General features: G+C 41.9%; 1 protein-coding gene across 1 annotated transcript in view; it reads left to right on the top strand.

Moving 5' to 3' along the window:
• rhobtb4 (Rho related BTB domain containing 4) overlaps window positions 1–17,157 on the top strand; it is a 40,143-nt gene extending 22,986 nt beyond the window's left edge. Inside the window, exons 5-12 of the mRNA XM_079161351.1 lie at window positions 3,635–3,820; window positions 4,071–4,890; window positions 5,054–5,273; window positions 6,327–6,445; window positions 10,378–10,528; window positions 10,770–10,858; window positions 10,985–11,090; window positions 11,799–17,157. Of these exons, the coding sequence (XP_079017477.1) occupies window positions 3,635–3,820; window positions 4,071–4,890; window positions 5,054–5,273; window positions 6,327–6,445; window positions 10,378–10,528; window positions 10,770–10,858; window positions 10,985–11,090; window positions 11,799–11,977 (1,870 nt within the window). The 3' untranslated portion in view covers window positions 11,978–17,157. The remainder of the gene's footprint in view (window positions 1–3,634; window positions 3,821–4,070; window positions 4,891–5,053; window positions 5,274–6,326; window positions 6,446–10,377; window positions 10,529–10,769; window positions 10,859–10,984; window positions 11,091–11,798) is intronic.
• Window positions 17,158–20,603: the final 3,446 nt, after the last annotated feature.

The following is a 20,603-nucleotide window of genomic DNA, read 5'->3' as shown; positions in this document are numbered from 1 at the left end:
TCTTTGTCTTGTCTCTGTAGAATTTGTAGGGCCTTGACACAATTTATTTGGGCTAATATGTGACCAAACTCTTTGCCGAGCGATTTAGGAGAAAGAAACCTGACAGACACGCACATATAAAAGCCCGCATAACATTTACCTACCCAAAAGTAGTTTTTTTGTGTGTAATCCAGCTGCCACGCTTTTTAGTTGAACTCTGCTCTCAAGCTGTTGCATCTTTCCCCCACCAGACATGATTGGATCATCGCTCTATCCTCTTACTCCCTTTCCCTTTATCAAAGCTGCTTTATTGGCATGAAATGCAAAAGTACTTATTGCTAAAGCAAAATCAGCAAATACCAATTCAAACGACGGTGACCAAACTTGACCACATGACAGTAAGACAGAAAAGTGAAGATACATTTCATACATTATTAGATGAGTTCTGTATATATATATAATTAATTAACTATGCCACATATTTATCTAAACATAATCATTTGAGGTTTTCTTTTTTCTTTTCCCACACAATGCTGAGACATTTGTTGCCATCTACATTGCCATTTTATCTATTTTATACATATCTTTCATAATTGACTGTTTCTTACGTTCACAGCATTACATCATAAGCCATAACCAGATACAAACATCAACACACACACACACATGCATGTACACATCACACTGTGTAATCTGTGAGTTCTCACAAGGGTGGGTGGATGCACTTCGTGTAACATGTCACCCTGTCACCTTTTGGCAAGTGTGCGTGCGTGACTGCGTTTGTGCATTTGTAGGTTGGATGTAGTTCAGTTTGAGGATCAAATTCCCTCCCTTCTGTTGTGATCTTCCACTCCCTCAGTGTCTGTACATTTGTACATTGATCTGCCTCTGAGTGTGTCTGTTTTGGTATGTGCGTTCGTGTCTGTCTGCATGTCCTGTATGCTTCGTCAGCCTACAGTCAGCTGATTACAGTGCCAGCTCAGCTGTTTTCCCCCTGCCTGCCTCCCTGGCGTCGGCAGCTCCCGGCATCAACCTGCTCCTCCTCCTCCTGCACCTCCTGCTCCTCCTCCTCCAGCCATATTCATCCACTCATTCATTTTGGCCATGCTCTCTCTTCCAACCTTCCCTCAGACTCTCCTCTGCCTCACCTCCCCTCTCCCCCGTCTCCCTCATTACCCTGTAACTCAACTCCCATCCTTAGCCTCCTCTATACCCTTGACACTTGCTGCTCCCAAACCCTCTTCACATCTTCCTCCGCTCTGTAGCCTTTTGTTGATATCAAAACTCAAAACATCACGTAGTTAGACAATACCCTGTCACATGCTTTCGTTATAGGAGAGGAACTTTCTGGTTGGAAAAACAATCTCAGCCTGGAAATAGGCTAAGCTGAACCTAACCTGAGCCAACCTCAACTAAATGGTTTTGTTTTTTTCAGTCAGCAGAATATTGTTAAGCAAATAAAAATCTAGTTTTGACTAAATAACAAAACAATATCATATTGCTCTGGTAAGGATTGTTCTTGTAATCTGTTTTAGTAGCTTGTTATTCACTTTTATAATACTGTTAGACAGACTTAATGACTGATGAGAAGTGTTATGCCATGAGAGTCATTCATTGATTTATCTGGGACATCTCTGCTGTGTTTGTTCGTGTGTCTATGTCTGTTTCTCTTTTTACATAATCTGGCAGCTGATGACCTTTGTAGTTTGAATCCACCACACACCGCTATACACACACACACACACACACACACACACACACACACACACACACACACACACACACACACACACACACACACACACACACTATTTATTAGCGTTAGTGCTGGGGGTAAATTGTGATAGGCTCGCATGTGCTTTCTCATTCAGACAAACCTATATGTACAGTACACATTGTTGACCTGCAGGTTGAACCTGGAAGTAGCTCTGCAGTGCAAAGCATCAGTGCTAATGGATTAATCTGGTACTAGCCTTTACTTACCTCACCTTAACTCTGCTTTTGAAAGATTTATCGAGATTGTACCAGTTTAAAATATTTCTTGGGCTCATATTTTGGTAGTCTTATGCTATCATCAAGGTATACTGGCACAAACTAGGGCAGTAAAGCCGAGGTTGTAAAGAAAATCCTTAAGACACAAAGAACAAAGGCATGTACACATAACATGACCTCAAACAGACTAAACCATGGTAATGATCCTTTGACAAAGTGCTAATGGGCAGTCCTGTGTGTGTGTGTGTGTGTGTGTGTGTGTGTGTGTGTGTGTGTGAAATGTGATGTAATGCTTTAGCAGTGTTGTTCTTGGAAGTAGGAGCTTTTCAGAGATTACATTAGTGAGAGTAAAGTTGGACTATGGAACCTGTGTCAGTGACTATGCCACCTTAGAAAATGTCTGTTATAGTGCTGTGTGCCTTAAAAAGTAATTCAACTCGTCACTCAGGTGTATGTTTGTAATGCAAATTAAGTATTTTTTATTAAAGTTCTTTGAGGCCGTTTCTGGAATTTCTGGAATTTTATTCCAAACAGGTGGAATTACCTCTATTTGTTGGACTTTTTACCTGATTTGCACAAAGTGAAGTAAATATTTTAAAAGTTAATGAATAAAACAAGCAGATAAGATTTCTTTACAGTAGCGTTGCCTTTGTCTATTCAGTAAATAGGCCATGTACGCTGTAGCACAGGAGGGGAAAAGAGAAGTGGTTGTTTAGGTGGTTTGTAATGCTGTTCTCAAGTTCAGGATGTGGTTTGGCACCTCATGTCTTCTGGTGTACACCGAATACCTGATGAATGTCAAAAACAGGATATATATTTCATTATCTGCAGGCTATTAATAAGTTACATAAGTGATGCTAATGCAAAATAGGCCTGGTCTTGTGCTCCTGGGGCCAAAGGCCCTGTGTTGTGGTGTTGTTTTAAGAAGTAGATCATTTAGGAATTATAGATTCTTGCACGGTAAGCATTGTACTGGTACTAAATGATCCGTCTCACTGACACAGAGCTTGATTTAACATTACCTAGAAACAGACACACATGCGCAAACATGCCACAGACGTATCAGCACCAGAGAATAGCTGTAAGTGCTGCTGTGTGCTTGCTTAAACACATCGGGTGAGGAAATGAATTTGTGTGTGTGTGTGTGTGTGTGTGTATACTGATCTATTCTTAGCCTTCTCTTTGTGGTCCATGTAGCCTTGCAGGGCTTAGGGATATTTACGTAAGAGAGAGAAAGAGAGAGAGAGAGAGAGAGAGATGGGCCACACAGATCACCAGCCCAGAGGCCCCGACAAACTCACGCACACACAGTCCCACCCACACACATGCGTCTTGTGACCCCAGCTTTCTGGATGAGACTGTCGATGCTCCCACAATGCTTTGCAGCAGCTGAACAAGCTTCTTCCATACACATATCACACAAGTTTTAACATAAACTGACAAGATGTTCAGTGACTCAGTACTGACCCCTTTTTTCTTTCTTTCTTTTCTGTCCCCTTTACTCCATCAAAGGCCGTATGTCTTCTCTCTGCTGACATCTCTTGCTTATGACACAACGAATCTGCTCCTCCTTGCCATCTTTTTTTCTTCATCTTATCTATGATCTCTGTTAGGTTATAAGTACATGAAATGAAGACTTTTTCTACCCCTCCTCTCCCTGTAGGTCTGACGTAGTGGTGCTTTGCTTCTCTCTGGCTAATCCCAATTCCCTGCGCCATGTACGCACCATGTGGTTCCCGGAAATCAAACACTTTTGTCCCCGGACGCCCATCATTCTGGTTGGCTGCCAGCTGGACCTGCGCTATGCCGACCTTGATGCAGTTAACCGTGCACGGCGACCCCTAGCCAAGTGAGACACCTTCTTCATCAGGCATTAACAGTCAAATTAATTTATTAACTGTAATCCCAATTGTTCCATCATAAAAGTATGTAATAGTATTAGTAGTAGTAAAATTAAAGTAGAAATATATGTAGTTAAAATGAGTTCTCAGATGAAGATTCTCAACTTCCTGCTTCCCTTTTACTTGTACTTGCACTTTTACTTACATCTTTATCTGAACACTGTCGTCTTTACATCATTATCTCTTCCTGTCCCACAGACCAATCAAACCTACCGATATCCTTCCCCCAGAGAGAGGCCACGAGGTGGCAAAGGAACTAGGGATTCCCTACTTTGAGACCAGTATTGTTGCCCAGTTTGGAGTCAAAGATGTCTTTGACAATGCCATCCGAGCCGCCCTCATCTCCCGTCGTCACCTGCAGTTCTGGAAGTCCCACCTGAAAAGGGTCCAGAGGCCCCTTCTCCAGGCGCCATTCCTGCCTCCTCGTCCGCCTCGCCCCATAGTGGGCATCCCAGACCCGCCTCCCACAGACGGCGAGGGCCCTGATTCCCTTTTCTGCCAGCCACTGTGTACAGATGTTCTTTTCCTTCTGCACGGTGGTGCCACACGCGTATTTGCACACAAAGTATATCTGGCAACGTCCTGCTCCAAGTTCTATGACCTCTTCACCCTTGATCTTGGTGGATCATGCATGGGGCCATGGGGGGAGGAACAGGAGAGCAAGGAAAACGTAGAGAGTGGAGAGGAAGAGGAGCAGAGCAGGAGAGGAGCCAAGGAGCAAGCTGGGCGCACTAAGAGCCTGGACATTGATAAAGACGGGGTAGATGGAGGAGTGCGGGGCCTGAATCGACCCCAGCTGCTCCAGCAGGGCTCTTTGAGGACTTCCCAGAGTGATAATGCGCTCCCCTCTCGAGCCCACTACTCCATGGGAGCAATAGGGACTGGTCGAGCACTTTCAGGATGGGGAAGGGGGTTCCTGAGTGTGTGTCTGGAGCATATTGATGATCCCATGACGGGACGACCACGACTCATGACTGTGGTAGCCATGGATGCGCTTATACAGGAAGAACCATTCAAGGTGACTTTAAAGCAACAAGATTACATTGTGCAATAGAACATAAATCTGTTGATGTGAATATTAGAAACGTTTGGCATATTGCTGCAGGCTACAAAAGCTTTTTGGTGTTTTCCCAGTTGTTCCAAAGCTGTATATTTGACGTCTGAATTTGTTCTGGTTTCAGGCGGTGCTTCAGTACCTGTACACGGGCAGTCTGGACGAGGGCCGAGGGGATCTGATGCAGGTGGCCACCATCGCAGAGCTGCTTGAGGTGTTTGACCTGCGGATGATGGTGGCCAATGTTCTCAACAGAGAGAGCTTCATGAACCAGGAGATCACCAAGGCTTTCCACGTCCGCAGAGCCAACCGCATCAAGGAGTGTCTCAATAAAGGCGCTTTTTCTGGTAAACCAATGTGCCAACAACTCAGTGCCTCAATACTTTCAGTAGCATTGGTGTCGTTGTAGCTGTTTTCCATATATGCACCAGTAGGTGTTTGACTGTAGGTGTGTGCATGTGTGTGAGAGTAGCGGATTACGAAAAGCTGATGAGGAGAATGTGCGAGAAAGACATTAAATATTTAGCTAATGTCCAGCATTCTTTCTCCGTCTCTGGAAATGTACACTTTTTTTTGTGTACATTTTGATCACATACTTGCCATTGAATATTTGCCAACAAAAACCACAACATTTTATATGTTGTGGTTTCCCTGGTTTCTGAAGTCCTTTTAAAGTCATCAGGTGATTTGATGACTGTTGTTTCAGTCTGCTCGGTTGTCTTTTGTCCGCTCTCGTGTGCTTCCTGTGTGTTGTGGGTGTGCGGTGTTGTCTGCTCCCCTAAGCTGTTACCTTATGCATGTTGTCACAGCATTTGCAGCCAGAGCCAGAGATCAGCTGTCTCTAAATAAAGCCCGTCTCACATTCACTTCTCTCTATAATGTATCTGTTGTCTTCATGATTATAGTAATGGTAATCTTCATATAAAGTGCTAATAAGATATTCTATTGATAAATTATGCAAGAACAACTGTATTATCAGACTTGCTCAACCCAGTTATTATTCAAGGATTGTTTTTAAGATTGATGAAATCCTTTGCGTTCAGATTTTGCCCATTGCAACTTTAATACACTAATATAGTTGCTGTCTTCCTTATCGACACTTTCTCTGCCAAAGCTGTAGTCCAGATTCCACACAGGATTTACTCCATGACCTACTGCCCTGCGTCTGCTCTCCTTCCCTTACTCTGTGTCAAACGCTGTTCTGCCCTTCTGTCAATTTATCTTTCTGTCTGTCTACCTGTGTCTATGTCTCTGTGTGTGTCTGTCTGTCTGGCCTTCTGCCTGTGTGTGTGTGTGTGTGTGTGTGTCTGGACCTCTGCCTTGTCTGTCTTTCCCCCTCTGTAGCCTGGGCTTCTGTGGCACTCCAAGAGATGAATGCTCTTTTCCCACCCCGGTTTTAGATGTGGTGTTTCGACTGGACGATGGCTGCCTCCCGGCCCACAAGCCCCTGCTCATCTCCAGCTGCAGCTGGATGGCTGCCATGTTCCGAGGCTCTTTCATGGAAAGCTACATCGAGGAGGTGAGTTCAGATATACTGGGATAAGCTTCAGGATGGAGTTAACTTTAAGTTTTGAGCAGGGATTTAGTTGTTGTGTCCTGAATCTTAGGAAGGTAACTCAGGTCAGCCTTTAGGAGCAACCTAAGCACGTTCTTGTACCAAACAGCAGCAGCAACATTTGATAAAAGAAGCGAGTAAGCAAAGGTAAATAGGTTGCTTGGATAAGGTTTATTACTTGGTAGATGTCCTACCCTCCTGACATTGTAAATCCTGCAAATGTATGTCTTGTTCTCATTGTGTGCTTCTGGTATGTGAAGGTTTACAGCTCAGCATGCCTGAGGCCTTTTATCAGATTGACCTACAAAATTGTTGTTTCACCTGCAAATGTGGTTGAAACTCTGCAATTACTAGATCCCTGGAGGCCTTGCACACAAAAGGAGTGATGATAATACAGTAGCCCGGCTTGACTTGGACTTGCCCCTTAAAGACTTGAGACTTGTGAGCATCTGTGACACACAGACATACTTTTGTTTCACACATCCCGTGATAGCAGAATTAGGATGTTTCACTGACCTGTCTCAGTACTCAAAGTAAGCCCAGAATAGTACCTCGTTTGAGGTCAGCATTCTCCAAGTGGTGGGTCTGGTTACTTCAGGTGTGCTCTCCCTCACCTGAGGTTCAGCTTCTGTGCATGTGCAGCGGACTTGACCTAATCAGAGAGGAAGTTCATGTCTCCGTCTGTCTTTAAGTCGCCTCTCCATGGACTGTGTTGCCGAACCAGATCCTCTGGTGTATGATTACTTTCACGGTCAGTAGGGTTAGGTTACATAGATTCAGGCCCTCAGAAGGATTGGAAGTAATCAGAGAGGGACAGACAAGGGATACAGATGTTGTGTATCCAGTTTAGGTGTAAAGCTCAAAGTTTTAGAAGGCATGTTAGGAGAAAACTAAACCATTTATTTTTTTTGTATTTCCATGCGGATGGCCTGGATTTTTATTCCAGAACACACCATGTGAGTGGGTGTGAAAAGAAGCCATTGCAGCTATTGTGGAAGGACATCAGCATCACTGAGGGGGCACAGTGTTTGGTGCTGATGGGCTGCCGGTGTCTATGGTTACTCTAAATGGTTCATGTTAGTGGCTAATGTGGCATTGTTTATGGCATGGAGCTGGCACAGCATGGAAGGCAGGTGCACTGGACACAAAGACTCAAAGGATGACTGCACAATGAAACTGCCGGAACTTGTGTTTTTGAGTGTATACAGTATATTTGCATGTGAATGTATCAGCATTTTTACGTTGGTAAAACGGCTTTGCAGTGCTAAGTATTTAATGTGATTTTATATGCCAATGGCAAGCTGCAGTTACTTATTAGTAACTAGTGTTGCCAATGCACAGATTGCATTTACAGAATTGCCATGACATTGACTCACAACGTATTGTATTCACCTTGAGGCACACATCTTCACGGATAAATGCTATTTTGAAAAGCAGTGTCAGTAGTTGTTAGCTTACTAAAACACTTAACACTGGTCTTTCATAGAAGCAGAGCATTTAGAGCAACAACTTCAACCAAGTCAACTACTTTGAACACAGCAGATGGTCCAGTTCTGTTCGTTTACTCTAAAAGAGAATCCATACTGGAGAAAGTATTAAGAGATGTGGATGTTGGAGATTTACAAAAAAGAAGTGAAAAATGACAAGATGAGTCTATGACCCATTTACTCAGTTTGTATACAGGGCAATATTCTTAGACATATTCAAAATAAGCCACATTGTTGATTTCCACAAAATCGATCAAATTAAATGAGTGGAGAAACAGGAAAATGTAACAGTTGATGGGTTATCTTTATGAAAAGACTACATCATCATATTATCATTTTGCATCTGTTCTCTTAGGTTTGGGAAGATCATCATATAAATCTATGATATGAAAATCTATAGAACCTGTAAATATAACTGAGAGTAGCATGTGATCAGCCCGTGCTGTTCTATTTCCATGCTCACATCACACTTCTCTGTATTTTTAGATTCACACATTTCAGTGGCGATGCTGTTGTGTGATAACATGACTATTCTAGTTCAGTGCAGAACAGCGTTAAGATATGTGTTTCAACATAATTTATTATCATTATCATCATTATTAAAAAAGAGGAAACGACATGTCCTTTTTTTTCACTGCAGAGGACGAATGCCGTCAAGTTTCTTACTCTTTCTCTTAAACTTTGTACCTGATCTGTGGTGGCGGCTGTATGACTCACTGCTTTTCCCTCACCCACACATTATTTTACACTCATTACTTCTTTAAATGTCCAATTCCGTTGAGCTGAAGCCTTTTTTAAGCCCTTGGAGGACTGATATATCGCATTTACACCCTTTTTCTCTTCCTTTTTATCATTAGATTAGATTTGATTATTGTTTTCTCTCTGTGTGGAAGATTTATTTGTTTGTTTATTTGCACAATACACATATATAAAAAGACAGCGAAAATGTAAACAAATTTGAACATTGTGCAGGAGAGATTGAAAACATGAAATGGCTCAGGAAGATATATGCCCTATTAGATATCAATAGTACTTGAAAAATGCATAAAGGATAAAAAAGGATTAAAAAAAAATTGCATCATCCAGTTTCCGTAAACAGTTCAGCAAAGATTGATACAAATGTACAACTTACTTTAAGTTTGCAAGTTGAGATGTAATACAGCAAAATCCAGGAAGTGTTTTAAAACTGTCCTATATAGGTTTGCAAATAATGTAAACTTGCGCTAAACTATTAATTGAGCTCTAGGACGGCAGACTGAAGGGACAAGAGAACACGTGTCAGTACAGCTGATGGGTGTTTTCCATACTGTGGATATGTCCACTCATTAATGCTTCCTGTGCCCAGCTGGGGCTTCAAGTTCTAGAGACCACCCTTGTCGTGGTGTTGTAACATTTTAGTCATAACGAGAGGTCGCGCCAAGTTGACATTCTCCTAATTGGCCATGGTAGTGGAAGTTGAAGAGCCTCTCAGTGGGTACACTTAGAGAGTTCCTGGAGGGGGCAGGTCATCGCTTCCATTATCTTGCCTTCCTTTCGTCCTTCCTGGGCTTAGACTGCATCACCTGCCACTGACTTTTGTGTTTCCTGTTTGCTGTTTGTCCAACTCTCAGTAATTAGGGCCAATAAAAGGTCTTGCTCTTTTTATTCATGTGTGTATATAACTACCAAGTGTGTTAGTGGGCTACACCTAAAAGCAGCATGGCCAGTGCCTTTTGTAGCTAAGGTGTGATTGATGGTATGGCGACATCTAGAGGTTATTGCAGGTGATTGTTTTTATTTCTTATAATGGTCTCTGGTTCCGCACTTTTCCCCCACAACAAAACATTGCCCTATTGGTTTATATGTTGTTTGACCGTCATAATAAAAACATGTTTTGCTGTGCATGTCTGGAGTGGTCCAGTCATCACTAATAGTCTCTTACTTATAGACTACATCTGTAGGTATGTCCTACGTTCATATAGTATTGTAGTTCACTACAAGAGCATCGTCTTTCTCAGGAGAACATTGATAGGCAGTCTGAGTGTCTCATTTGTGCAAAGGGTCCGATAGCAGGGTTGCCTGTGTGTGCGTTTGGGTCTTTAGCAATATTGCTCACATCGCTAGCCCCCAGACAGCGCTTTCATCTGAGCCTAGATCAAAAAGTCTGCTACCAGAACAGCATGTCCTCTGCCCTTTACCTCCAAATACACACTGCATTGCTTTAATTGAAGTTACTGTCTTTTTTGCTCCCCACCCCATTTCTAGCCCTTTACGCTTACAGTATATACTTGCCAACATTTTATTTTACATTAAATTCTCATGAAAACAAATGTCCATATTTGTGCCCATTCATTTCCACATTCATTTTCAGCCCTTCTTTCCTCATGTATTTTTGTTTTGTTTTGTTTCTATGATCTGGTCCTTTTCCAGGTATCCATTCCTAACACCACTGCAGCCTGTATGCGCGGGGTGTTGGAGTTCCTGTATTGCGGTCTGCTGACACCCTGTCCTGGACTGGAGCCCATAGAACTTATTATTCTCTCCAACCGTCTGTGTTTGCCACGCCTAGTCGCCCTCACAGGTAAAGACTCTCTCTGCAGAGTTAGAAATGTTGCAGAATGTGGTTATGATCAAGCTTTATCAGGCACAAATTACATTTTCATCAGTGACTCAAAAGATTGTAGGTACAGTGAGTTGTTGCTCGTTGCACACTGCCAGACAGGCTAAGAAGTTATGAATGGGAGATAAACATGTCAGCCCATGTCAGTGGTGCATGTAAACAGTAATATTGACATGATTATGTGCATGTTATGCATCTCCAGAACAGCATGCTGTGGACGAGCTTCTCCAGTTGACAGCAAAAGGAGGTGACATTGATGGACAAGTGTTGGCTTACCTCGAGCTTGCACAGGTCTGTCCTTGCAAAACTGTTCTTCAAATAATCAATTTATAATTTGACAAATGACACATTTTATGTTAAAGGCCTCTTCTCTCACAGCTGTAGTAACTCATTTCTCCTCTTTTTTTTTTTTTGCAGTTCCACAATGCCAAGCAACTATCAGCTTGGTGTCTCCATCACATCTGCACTAACTATAATAGCATCTGCCGCAAGTTTCCCAAAGACATGAAGGTCATGTCTGCAGGTACACGCACCTCGCCTCTCCCAAACCCCTTTCACACATGCAGCTTTCCCTTCAGTAAAACTACTGAACTACTTCCTACAAAGTTTACTTTGCACTGCTCGTTTGAACAAAAGTTAGTTTTCTGGGTTAAGCACACTGCCAAGGAATTATAGCATGCTGTGAATTGTTCATAGTAAGCATTTGATTTGAGTGGGAGAGAGATCACATTTTGGTCTGGAAGAAAAGAAACTGATGCAAGGAAGCTAAAAAAATATATAAACAGTAGTAGAACAAACACACGAGCCCCTCATTAACTTAGCTGACAAAATTTGTCTTGCAATATCCATCCTCATGTTTCATGAAGGTGTGAATACATTTTACACTAATTTTATAAATAGTTGGTTGTAATGGGACCATGGGGAAGCCCAACAACTACTAGAATGATAATCACTTTGATCTCGTGAGTATTATAGGTAATAGTAGTAATCTGTAGTGACTTTTCTTCATTCGCTTGTCCTTACAACTTTACGTTACTGTTGGTTGTTTCCTTATGTCACCTATTTAATGACATTATTCTTACACAGACACTTACCGTGCAACAATAATTGTCTATGTGGATTTTTCCCATTCTTTTTCTGTGCATTTCTGAAATGACACCCGAAATCTTCCATATGTTTTATTTTTTTAAAGTCCTCTTTTCTGTACCTATCTTTGTCCCCCTCTCTGTAGAAAACCAGAAGCACTTTGAGAAGCAGCGCTGGCCTCCTGTGTGGTTCCTGAAGGAGGAGGACCGCTACCTGCGCTCTCAGAAGGAGCGGGAGCGCGAGGAGGAGATCTTGCGCAAGCAACATACCAAACGGGGCTGGTGTTTCTGGAAGCACCAATCCTCCTCTCCGCACGTCTCCTAAAGGGTTTCGTCGACTAACATCTTCATCCAGACCCGGGTCATCCTACCCAGGATGATCAACCCCCCCCCCCCCCCCCCCCCCCCCCCCCCCTCAGCATACAGAGGATGTCGACATTGAACCCTCTATTATCAGTAGATAAATGACCCTCAGTGCTACTATGCCTGAATGTCAGCATGTTTGAGGGAATGTATGTGCCTCTTTATAATTGTGGGTGACTTCATGAGTGCATTTTGGTATGCTCCTGTGTGGACTTAACTGAAGGTTATGTGCGTGGATGTGTGAGTGTATGTTTGCCGTTGGCATGACTGAGTGATGCTTCCGAGTTGAGTGCTTCCCAGACGCCCTGATCTATAAGGGCATGCAGCGTTGCAGTGCAGCCCCTTGTCCCCTCCACAAGAGCTCTGTCCCTCCACCAGCACTCACAGTGTCCCAGCCTTTGAGTGATTGGACTGGGAGCAAGGGCTCTCTATTTCTCTCAGTCTCCTTCCTTCACATTGACCTTAATGACTATTACTCATTGACCACTGCAGCTCCTCTCGTGGGAGCTCACTTCTGCCTTCACTTCTACGTAGACTGTTAATTTGCACACACAGACTGGTGCAAAAGATCCACCCCTCTAAAACCAGCACTGGATTCCCAGGAACTGACACTTAGCAATGTAATCATTATTGTTTTGATATTATTTGACCTTTTTACATATTTTTGCTTATCAGGGGCAAGTGGAAGTGTTGAGAATTTTGATTGCCATTGCAACAATAGCACTGTTCTAGAGCCCAGGTTTGGGTGCAAGGGCATCCTTACAATCATTAGCAAGTTGGGATACTCCAGTCAGGAGCCTTGATCATTGCTATTAGCCTACAGTTTAGAACTGAAGTGGCCCTTGGTGTCCATCATCCACCCCTACACTTCCAACTCCCTCCTCCTGCACACCACACGTGCAAACAAAGCTAAAGACAAGCTCTCCTTGATGCACCTCAGAGACATTCAAAGTGACCACTCTACAGCAATGATGGGGGTAAATAGGGCTTGCCTTACTTGATACCTCTGCCATTGAGGAATGATGGATGCAGCATTAAACAAATGCGCTTGTTACGTCCATGACCACTTGGTTGCATCAAAGCACCTCAGCCAGCCTGCCTTTACACCCCTACACCACTAGGGGCAGCACTGCTCAGGGCCCCGGCACTAACCTTCACACTAACTAACATTAGTTTTTGTGCCTGTGATTGCTTCACTCTAGTTTCAGTTATTAAGATCAGTGTAACTTATCCTTGCAGTGTTATAAGAAAGCTCACAGTGTTTTTAGTGCATTTGAAAAACAGATTGCAACTGACTATGGAGTTTCACCTAATTTTGGATACCAAAGCTGTGATTCTTTTGATCTCTTTCTTCCTCGCTTTCTTCATTTCTGCTTCCCTGCTTCTGTTATTGGCAAGAGGGGATGGAGGAGAAAAGAGAAAGTGGCTCACGGAAGAAGGAGGCAGTATGATATGGTATTTGAATCCCTTCTCGTGGTGGTGTTTTCAGTCTGTGGTGTCAGAAGAAAACTGCTGTCACTGCTGGACATTGCCTTCCATTCCTCTTGCTGGAATTGAAAATGGTGCTTAAGTCACAATGAGACAGTGTCCACATGAACACACAGACACACTAGCTATTTTATGTTCACAGTTAAGCGTCTGTCTAGTTGTTTAGTGTTTATCGGCAATGAACGTGCAGAATATTGATGATGGTATTCAAATTTGACACATTTTTTAAACTCTAACAAGAGGGTAATAGGTCAGTGTTTTTAGCGTGTGTAGATTTCTGCCTTTACATAAAGTGGTTTCAACTTTGTAATGTCTTTACCTGCTTTTGAATTCAAAAACATTGTGATCTGTTATGCTTCCTTGTTAAGCAGGAAAATTATATTTCTTAAGATTAAATTTACAGTCATGAGTGTTGTCTCAAAGGAGCTGCATATTTCGTAAAGGGTGCTAATTTCTTTGGGCTTTAGCACTGAATGTGAAATTGAGACTTTATGGCGATGAGTTTCTTTTAGCACATCATTCTATTCGTGGGTTCGTGCCCCTCAGCTTTACCCAGACCCAACCGAGATAGATGGATTGTGTGAGACATGTGGTGCGTTCTGCCGTTCTCAATGGGAGGCGTGTTAAAGTCATTGTCGGCTCCCGAAATAGAAGTCTGACAGGATATCACGAGACCCAAGTGAGAATTTAGCCGATTCCTCTCTGAAAAGATTTAAAGTGGAGTAAAAGTGAACAAGTCTCAGCCAGTATTACATGCAACCTACATAATTTGGAATTACTCCACGGATATTTTTAAACTCATCCCAGTGCAGTGCTTTGGGAATTTAGAAATGAGACCTAAAGTTGGGGGACAGTTTTTGATGGACTTCCATGGCCTCCTTTTGGTTCCCCATAGAAGGGATGGCTATTAGATTTCTCTTATTGATGGTCGGTATGACCCATTAAGCCTCTTCTCTTGGTCTGTGTGCCTTATAGTTGGATACAACTAAAAACCAGCAACATAGTAGTTCAAACCTGCAGACAGGTTCTGCACTGGTGGACATGATGGATACAGTAGAAATGGCTAACATGATAACGTTAGAATGGATTGGTTGGTTGCTTTATGCACTCTCAGCCATTATCCTTCTTGAGGAGATTTTTGAGCCGGCTGGAGTCATGCCTGCTGAGAATCTTAAGGCCTGCTGCTTGTTTTTATGCAGACAAACAAACTTAAATTAAACTCTCTGTAGAGTCTAGTACAGTAGGTTGGTCAAAACATATGCCCTTTGATCAGAATGTTTTCTAGACAGGGAATTATTTGGATGTAGAAGAACTCTCCACTGACCAGGTGATTGAGAGGAAGTGATTACAGTGAGTAGCAGGTTGATTCCTGTATGGTAACTTTGAAACCACTGACTTTGAGAAAGCAAAGCTTTTTATTGAGCACTGGCTGGCCTGTGTGCTGGGCGAGTGCAACCACCTTTGTAATGTGGTTAATTTGCATGGTGGCCTAACTTTGTCATTATAATGACACTTGGTGTTGGAATGCACTTTCTTCCTTTTTTTGTCTATGAATACCTTTATGTGCTTAGCATGAATTGTTTCTTATGTACACTTGTTTTTTAAACCTGATGATTGTAGCACGATATTTCCACTTCTTCTTCAGTCTTTCAGAATTTCCCACAACTTGCTCAGTGAGGAGCTGAATAACACGACTTCAGCTTCTTGGTTAATGTCTAGTTGGCGCTGAACCACACAGTAGCTCTCTGCGTGCTATCTGGCTTTATGCATAACTTTTGTTAAGTAAGCTCAGCACAGCTCAAGGTAGCATCACTAATTATACATCATTAAATAACATAATTAGGATATGTTGCTGCCGTGCAGCAGTCCCCTATGCTGTTACGGTAGTTACTACAATCAATCTTATTCTTGTGAATTTTAAGATATTGGGCATGAAACAGAAAATCATAGAAAGCTAAATTTCATATTTCAAGAATGCCCTTAAATGGCTGAAAGCCAAGTGTAATGTTTAGGTTAAGCCTGTATGAAATGACATGTTTCTGAGTTGAGAGAGGTTTCTGTGTACACCAGTGCTTCTTCACCGTGGGGCCGGGACCCTCTCTGGGGTCACTTGGTTTGCATGTGGGGTGGTGGGAAATGTAAAACTGAAATGATCGTATTTAATAAAGGAAATACTGTAGGTTTATAATATATATCGCTACAATATTTATTTGGATATTTTAACTTCCAGTTGAGAAACCCGATCCGAAGATGGAGAGAAGGAGATGCAAACCGTGTTAGCTTTAATTAGTCCTCAATATTTGCTCCACACTGACCCCTACAGGCCAAAGTCACATTCTGCTGTAGGGTTGTGTTATTCATCTGGATCGTCTTGTTCTATCCTAACACACCCTCTTTACTGTAACATTCTCCTCATTTATCTTAGGTGGAGCTTTTCTTCCTTCTTAGCACGCCCGACCTTCCTTTTTAAATGTGAGGCCTAGTGACTGAGAGAACCAGTCTTTTAGTCGTAGCTGTCTCCTTTCCTGTGCCTTCAGTGAAATCTCACGCTTTTGGCTCCGTACATAGTTGGCGGCACTACACCTGCAGCCTTCTGGGCTCACAATAACGTTGATTAAGCCAAGAAATACACACACATGTGAGCACCGATATAAAATTAGGCAGCTTTCTTTAATGTACAGTATCTTACCATTGTTACTGGCTAACTTCCAATGATAACACAGATATGGAGCTTTACAAGTTCAGTATGTAAGCTTAAATTATGAAATGACCAAGAAACCCAGCAAACCAGCAGTTTAAAAAAAAATAATGTTGCACTCTTTCAGGTGCCTGCACTTTCTATTATGTAGCCTAATACAACTTTTTTGTATTTTCCAGTTTTCTTGATCAAAATTTAAATATCTTATTACTTTTTCCACTTTCTTGTGATCTGTCTCTCTCTAAGCCAAATTCAATAGCAAACCCTATTGCTTCCACTATTTAGCTGCAATGTACTATCATGCATGAAGTCAGTGTATTCTAATTTGGGGAATGGCATCTGTGGACTACTGGTTGGATTAAAGGCAGATATTAGTTGTGACAACTATATATATATATATATATTACGCTTTAATTAATATAGTTGTTATCCAAAGTACAGTACAGTGATGTAAATTTGAGTCCCAGCTGGAATTAACCTGCTCACCATACTGTATCTACAGTATTTACTAAGCCGGTGTATACATGGGATTGAATGGACGGTGAGGCCCAGAACAGGGAGAGTGTTTCTATAGACATACATGGTGTGATTAACCCCTGGTCTATACTGTTATTTTTAGGTGGATCGTATATACTGTATAATATTGTTATGTTTGTTTCCATTGACTCATGAGTTTATTAACATTTACTGCTCATGTTATCGTGTTTATTACAATAAAAGGCAAAAGAAAGAGCACACCACACTCACAAACTATTAAGGGCTTTCAAGAAAATAAACAATCAGAATGTTTTGCTCCTTTTGCAAAAGATGTTTTGAAACTAAAAATTTGTAATATTTTTGAACCACTGTGATTTGTACAAAATTAAAAAAAGTAGAAAAAAGTAGTTGTTTTTTCCTTTTTTGCCATTTCAGTATTTTGATGTTTGACATGGATTTTATTAAAAGTGTTAATCTTTTGAACTTGTCACATGTGTTTCTTGTTATTGTGTGTTTTCCTGTATAATTCATAGACTTTTCTGATACCTAGTTAGTTTTTCCTCTTAATGTTACTCAATATCAATTAGCAAATGACTTAAAAGAGGTGGTCATTAAGATTTAAATCATTAAGGAGAACATACTGATAAATACCACAGACAGTTTGAAATGATATCCATATTCCATATAAATATTCTTTGTTGGGAATTTAAACAGACCATTTACAGTACATTGATCGAATGATCGATTCTGTCCATTAAGTGACACACTAATGTTTAGAAAATGTGACAGTTAACAAGTCAACAGAATAAAGTCTAAAAAAAAAAGGAAAGTAAAAAACTGAAAACAAGAAAAGCAGTTGATTCCATTCTTTCTGTCTTCCACTTGTCGTTCTCAACCCTTTTCCTCACACAATGAATGCAAACTTACACACACTGCAAGTTTGATGCAGCTGTGCCACCTAGTGGAGAAAAACCCTTACTGTGTGAGAAACAGAAAACAATATTTCTACATGGAATAGATTGAACGCATATTTTCTATACATTAAATCAATTGTTTTAAAAGTTTAACACAGATATACAAACAAACTCTCTTTATTTAGTTTTTGTGATGTAATCCACAAAACATGTATCATACAGAATTGAAGGTAGGCATTACAAAACTGTGTCCAGCTGGCACTGGTCTTCTGGCAGGCTCTCTACATTTAGTGGGGATTCTTTGAATGATTGACGAGACGCAGAGTTATGTTTGAAGTCCTAACACATGCCTTGGTTCACAGATATTTACCGTTTCAGGGCCCCGGCTGGGCTGCTGTTAGGAGTTGCCTGCTGCAATAACTCATGTTGAGCAGCATACTAAAATTTGCATGCCTCATCATTAACGCCTTATTTGTTCAGTTTCAATATTAAAAGTTGTCTTCAAGCTCACCAAGCAGTGGCCCTCCTACATATACGTATGTTCTTTTCACATTTTCGTGAAACTTTGGATGAAAGAGAGACTGAATCAGCAGCTCACAGTAGCTTCCTGAGCCCATGCATAATCAACATCAACATGCTGTGAGCTGAGACTTTTAATAGAGTACGTCTGGTAAGAGATCCCAGAAAGCCACAGAAACATGAGGGGAGTGGGCCGAGTGTTGTCATGGGGATGTTTAGTGATGTGGCTGATGATGAGTAACTTTAGAAGAGTGACGAGGGAAGGTGGCGGTTGCGGTATAGTGAAATATGTATGTCATTAGGCCATCTCTACATGTGCGTGTGCATGTGTGTTACAATCAGACTCTGCCAGGAAAACACAGCAGTGAAGCTGCCTGCCTGTGAAACTCTTAACAACCAATGACGTACACCAGTTTTCCTCTCATTCTCTAGTAAATGGAGGAATTTACTAGCGTGCTTTTTGCAGCGGAGACCTCAGCATCATCCATGGTCACGAGCCATGGTTTGAACATTGATTACAGACCTTTATGCTGCGTCAGCTGTTTGATCCGTGGGCTGCGTTCAAGTTTCCCACCAACCTTGCCCCTGCTCTCGCACCGCAGCCTCGTAGAACACATCTTAAGTCCCAGACACACGATGACATCACCACATCTGGCTCTCATTTTGCAGGGTTCCCTCGGGAGCAGATAAGAAGGTATGAATTTGAGAGCAAAAGACAAAACACTGTCTTACAGCTGAGAATGCGTACAATGCGTTGGGGCTCTTCTTCGACCATTCAGGTGTGATAGGAGCATGAAACAATCAGATACTGTGTCGACGAATCTCTGCTGATGCTTGAGACCTTGAAGAATAGGATGGAGGAGTGAGAAGAAGCTTTAAACCTCAGAGAGGATGTATGCCTGATCAAACCTGGAAGAGCACTGAGCTGCTCAACAGCAAGATTGTATTTGGGGTTCAGTGCTCTTCCAGGTTTGACACTCAAATGCCATGGAAATATTTATAAAGAAATGGTCCAAGAAGTAATTCCAAACGTACAAAGAAGGTACATTGCTAGAGGAGAGACACATTCCTTTGTATATTTCACCTTCCTCCAAGTAACATCTCATCTTCATGTTGTTGGTCCAGACCTCCCGAAAGTCTGCTCCATAAACAAAACTGTCTGCCCCCGCCCGCACACACGTGCATACACCTCTAAATCAGGGCCTCTCAAAGCAAAGTTCAGGAGTACTTTATCATCCTGACACCACAGTCATTTAAGGTCTGTTTTGTATGGAAAAGCAGACGTGGAGCTTCTTTTTAAACTGAGATTTGTGGTCTCTTATTATTTCCATGTAACCCTGACATTTGTTTACGCTTGTCATATTTCACTGAAGCAAGGCAAACTCGAAACCATGAGGAAGTCAAATCTTATGTTTACTCGGAATGAGTAAAGGGGAGACAAAGTGAGGTGAGAAAGAAAAGCATGCTGTTCTTCAATACTGTGTGTTTACTGAACTTAGAATGTGATTTCATACAATGCATGCACACAGAGACTCACACATATGCGCTCTCAAACTCAAGGGGAAAATATCTCAAGTTTTGTTTTAAAAGGTGCATAGCTGAGCAGTGACCTCACCTGGAGACCCGACAGGAAGACATCCAGATTCCCAGAGAATGTGTAAATCTCTCTCTCTCTCTCTCTCTCTCTCTCTCACATACACACACACACACACACACACACACACACACACACACACACACACACACACACACACACACACACACACACACACACACACACACAGGGTATGTTTGACTATGATGTGCAAGCTGTCTTTTCTCTTTCTCTTCCCTACAAATGCCTTTTGTTTCCAACTTTGCCACATACCTCTGATGTTTTCTTCTCCTACCACGCCTGAATAACCTTAGTTGACCTCAACCGTCTTCCAATGTTAAGGCATGGTGTTGTTAGCCCCAACCAGCTGCTGTTGTACGATTTTGAGTTCAGCTGTCAGATAAATGTGTGTACACCACATTGTATCACCACTGACTAACTTCTACTCAGTTGTATCATCGCCACACATGAGCCTCTCCCACATCTACCTCATTATCTACCTCCAGGAGAGCAATAACATGACTCCTCCACTGAGCTCAGCTTTGCCTTGACAGGAGGAGGTGAGATAGAGATGCCAAAGTGTGTTCACTCTGCTAGAGTAAAAAAACAAGCATACTCTGTCACTGATACAATAATTAATAGAGTAAATTAAGAATTGACTTTAGGCTTTTGCTATAGTTATCACATTGCAAAGACGGAACTTCTGAATGATTGACACAGAAAATCTGCCATAAAAATATTCCCTTCCTAAAACACAGCTTAATTTGAGGAAGGACTATTTAAGTGTAGCCTTTAAACCATCATATAATGAGCAATAAAACACGATTGTTTCCATGGGATGAATTAATTGTACCATTTACAGCTTGGTCTGACTTACTGGCACAAAAGGCTCTCAAAA

Source organism: Pholis gunnellus (genome assembly GCF_910591455.1).
Source record: "Pholis gunnellus genome assembly, chromosome: 6".
NCBI lineage: Eukaryota > Metazoa > Chordata > Actinopteri > Perciformes > Pholidae > Pholis > Pholis gunnellus.
This window is presented reverse-complemented; position numbering and strand designations above follow the sequence as displayed.